Below are 4,401 nucleotides of genomic sequence, written 5' to 3'. Positions count from 1 at the left end.
TTCAGCAGGTGACGTATGACAGGAAGCATCCAAGATCTGGGTGAGGAATACCATTCATAGGATGTTCAAGGAAAGTCTTTCTTATAAGGTGAGTTTTGAGAAGACATTTTGAGAAGAAAATGAGACACTGGAGTATGTATAGGAAAAACATTCCGTGAAAATGAATGATCCTGAGGTGGGAGGGTGTTTGGTGAGTTGGCAGAGTAGGAAAGAGGCACATTTGAAGCAATGATCTCAGATGACATCTGAGAAGGGACAGAGGCCCTGAATATGTACGTGATACCTATTGGGTCATTGTAGGGATTTAGCTTTAATGATGAGAAAAATGGGAGGCTCTGAAAGGTTTGAACATAGCAATGGCATGGTCTTAGTTATATTTTCATAGGATCTCTATTGTTTCTTTGGGTTCAGGGAGTGGGCTGGGAAGCAGAGTGAGCATTAAAAAGCTTTTGCAATAATGAAAACCAGATTTCCTCCCTGCTTTCTCCCTTCATGGCAAGGTGCTAGTCTTGTTCATGGCAATACTTCTCTTGCCAAGCACAATGCCTGGCATAATAATGATGGCTGAATGAAATATCTGACAATGGTAGTCATACCAGTCATACACCAGTGCCTGGAAGGAACTGTGCACTTGTCCATATTAAAAACAGTCTATGATTAAAGTCATGCCTCAGAGGTGACAGAAGGCATGCAAATGGAAAAAGGCACCATATCCAATCATATTCATCAAGATATATGCTTTGCCTGCTGCCAGTTCCCTTGAAATTCATAAGCAAATCCTACTCTCTTCTCACCCATGCAGGTCCAGATGGGCATGCAAAACTGGGCTTGGGTAACTGAGAATGTCTTGTTTGCATCTGTGATGCTATGCCGTGGCCCCCTGTGAAGACTATTGCACAGAAACACGGGGGTTTCTTAAAAGCTTCTGCATCACCCAAAAGACACAAGCTTCATTCTTCTACTCGTATGATGAGCTTTTGTGTGTATCCATGAGATATTCTATAGCAGCAATTTCCCTCTCAGTTTCCTGCCAGAACTTTCTATACATTCACTTTGGCGTAGATCTAGAGCAAGAGGTAAAGGCCTAGCTCAGTATATAAACTTACTTTCCTCTACTAGGTGGTATGTGAGTCTTAGGTTAGCCAACTAAGAAGAGACATCATGTTGACTCTGACTCCCAACAAAACTGTGTCCTATGAAGTTAAGAGTGTATTTATGGTCCTTTCAGTCCTGGAGTTTGCAGTGGGGATTCTGATCAATGTCTTCATTTTCTTGGTGTATTTTCGGGATATGGTAAGGAGGCAGCCCCTGAGCACCTGTGATCTTGTCCTGCTGAGTCTCAGCCTCACCCGGATTTTCCTGCACGGGCTGCTGTTTCTGGATGCCATCCAGCTTACTCACTCCCAGCAGATAAGCGACCTGCTGAGCTTCAGCTACCAAACCATCATCATGCTTTGGATGATCACAAACCAAGTCAGCCTCTGGCTCAGCACCTGCCTCAGCCTCGTCTACTGTTCTAAGATCGTCCGTTTCTCTCACTCCTTCCTGCTCTGCTTGGCCAGCTGGATCTCCAGGAAGATTTCTAGGATGTTCCTGTGTAGTGTCCTTTTCACCAGTGTATGCACTATCATCTGTTCTTGGAACTTTTTTGGTAGATCTCACTTCACAGTCACAACTGTGTTACTCATGAGTAACAATACAGAATTCGATTTGCAAGCTGCAAACCTCAAGTTCTTTCATTCCTTCCTCTTCTGCAGCCTGGGGTCCATCCCACCTTTCTTGTGTTTTCTGGTCTCTTCTGGGGTGCTGATTGTCTCCCTGTGCCGCCACATGAGGACAATGAGGGCCAAGACCATGGACTCTTGTGACCCCAGCCTGGAGGCCCACATCAAAGCAGTCAAATCCCTCATCTCCTTTTTCTGCCTCTTTATGTTGTCATTATGTGCTGCCCTCCTCTCAGTGCCTTTGCGGTGGCACAGCAAGATTGGGGCCATGGTCTGTGTGGGGATAATGGCAGCCTCTCCCTCAGGGCATGCAGCCATCCTGATCTCAGGCAACGCCAAGCTGAGGAGAGCTGTGGACAGCATTCTACTGTGGGTTCAGAGCAGCCAAAGGGTAACAGCAGACCACAAGGCAGATCCCAGGACACCAGGTCTATGTTGAGAGTGGACATGAAATGAGTCCGTCACAAATACATCTCCAGTTGTTCAGAAGCCTATTCTAACTTCTTCCACAAATCATAACTGAGAATTCTCTCCTATCTACATCAATGAACTCACCCAAAGCATAGAAGAATAAGATAATAAAGCTCTACATATGGCCTAGGCAAGTACAATGGCTTTGGTTCCCTAGGTTTGTTTTGATAAAATGAATAAAATAGAAAGGTGAGGTACTCAAGGTAAATGCTTTGTATAATATAACTTGTCAGAGCATAATATGAGCCAAACCATGAGAAAACAGGTGTTTTGAAATAATATCTAAATCCCAAGATAGCATGGTTAGCTTTTCACATGACTGCTAAATCTCTTCCTTTCCTTTTAAAATATATTTTATTGATTTTTAAAAATATATTCTATTGATTTTTTTACAGAGAGGAAGGGAGAGAGATAGAGAGCTAGAAACGTCGATGAGAGAGAAACATCGACCAGCTGCCTCTTGCACACCCCCTACCAGGGATGTGCCCGCAACCAAGGTACATGCCCTTGACGGAATCGAACCCGGGACCTTTCAGTCCCCAGACCGATGCTCTACCACTGAGCCAAACTGGCTTCGGCTTATTGATTTTTTTTTTACAGAGAGAAAAGGAGAGAGATACTTAGAAACATCGATCAGCTGCCTCCTGCACCACCACTCCCCACGGGGGACATGCCCACAACCAAGGTACATATCCTTGATCAGAATCAAACTTGGGATCCTTCAGTTCTCAGGTCGATGCTCTATTCACTGAGCCAAACTGGTTAGGGCTAAACCTTTTTTTCTTTTTCTTTTTTTAAGGTTTTATATGTGTACATATCTTACCATTGCCCCTGCCCACTTCCATACATGCCCTCACCCCCCAGTTTTGCGTCCATTGGTTATGCTTATATGCACTCATACAAGTCCTTCAGTTTAAACCTATTTCTTGAGGCAGGTGCTAGTATAGTGTTTGAAAATTTTCACCACTATGGCAATTACAGAATCCTCCTCAAACTCATTTTATGAGAATAAGTATCTCATCACTTCACTTCAAGAGATACTTCATTAAAACTTCTACAGGAATCAAAGGATGGGATCATTTTGTCTGATAATACATTAACTCAGAAATGTACATTTAACCTGCTGGGGGACAGACATCTACCCAGTAGGCACCCTGGACACCAGAGCTTTGTGTGTGCCTCAGGCTCTGCTGCACTGGCCCTTGAAAAAAATACTTTGCCTGGTTCCAAACATTGGTCAGTCTAGTTTGGGAAGCTGCCAAAATAGCCTAGAAATGTATGTTTATAGCAATTCAGCATTCTCTATCTGCCTGCAAAGGAACCCAACCCAGAAGACTTTCCTCAAATCAGATCCTAAAGGCTCAAAAGAGAAAAAGGTATCATAGACATAGATCTTTACAGATTTTAAAGACATAGCAGGACATCCATAGAATCTGCTACTTCTTTTTTTAAATTATTTTTTATTGATTCCAGAGAGGAAGGGAGAGGGAGAGAGAAATAGAAACATCAATGATGAGAGAGAATCATTGACCAGCTGCCTCCTTGCACACCCCACACTGGGGATTGAGCCCACAACCTGGGCATATGACTTATCCATGGCTGGACGCAGAATGCTTGCCTTGTCGCTGTGGCAATGAAGCAAACTTTCTGTCAGGCCACTTATGCTGCCAGCTTTCAGCAACTGCCCTCACCCCCGGGACTGGGGGACTCCAGTGAGGACTGGTGGCCACCATCTTATGGTTATGGGCACCACCATCTTTGTGACAGAGTGACAGTTAATTTGCCTATTACCCTATTTTAGATATGATTTCCTTCCTTCCACTTTCTCAAGTTGAATTTGTCTTCCTTATATAGCTTCTTAAGGCAGAAAATCAGATAATTAAATTTTTCTGTCCTAATATAAACATTGTAAGCTTTAAATTTCCTGCTAAGCATTTTCCCGTAGCCTATGAATTTCAATATACTATATTTCAATACCTACCAATAGCCTACAAATTTCAATATACTATTTCAATACCCTACCTTTATTGAGATATACTTGACATAACACCTGTAAGTTAAGGTGTGCAATGTGATGCTTTGATGTACATATAGATTGTGAAGTGTTTACCATAACAAGGTTAGTTAACAGATCCTTTGCCTTAAATAATTACCATTTTGTTGGTGGTGGTTGTTATGGTAATAATATTAAATCTCTACTATCTTG

General features: G+C 42.8%; 1 protein-coding gene across 1 annotated transcript; it reads left to right on the top strand.

Moving 5' to 3' along the window:
• Nucleotides 1–1,161: 1,161 nt before the first annotated feature.
• TAS2R38 (taste 2 receptor member 38) lies at nt 1,162–2,165 on the top strand. The gene has a single exon (XM_036429016.2). The coding sequence runs from the start codon at nt 1,162–1,164 to the stop codon at nt 2,161–2,163; it is 1,002 nt and encodes a 333-aa protein (XP_036284909.1). The 3' UTR covers nt 2,164–2,165.
• Nucleotides 2,166–4,401: the final 2,236 nt, after the last annotated feature.

Source organism: Pipistrellus kuhlii, unplaced genomic scaffold (assembly GCF_014108245.1).
Source record: "Pipistrellus kuhlii isolate mPipKuh1 unplaced genomic scaffold, mPipKuh1.p scaffold_m20_p_10, whole genome shotgun sequence".
NCBI lineage: Eukaryota > Metazoa > Chordata > Mammalia > Chiroptera > Vespertilionidae > Pipistrellus > Pipistrellus kuhlii.
The sequence above is the reverse complement of the archived record's forward strand: the minus strand, read 5'-3'. Positions and strand labels throughout refer to the sequence as shown.

Coding starts and splice junctions, on each gene's coding strand:
- TAS2R38 (XM_036429016.2), top strand. CDS start 1,162: ATGTTGACTCTGACTCCCAACAAAACTGTGTCCTATGAAGTTAAGAGT.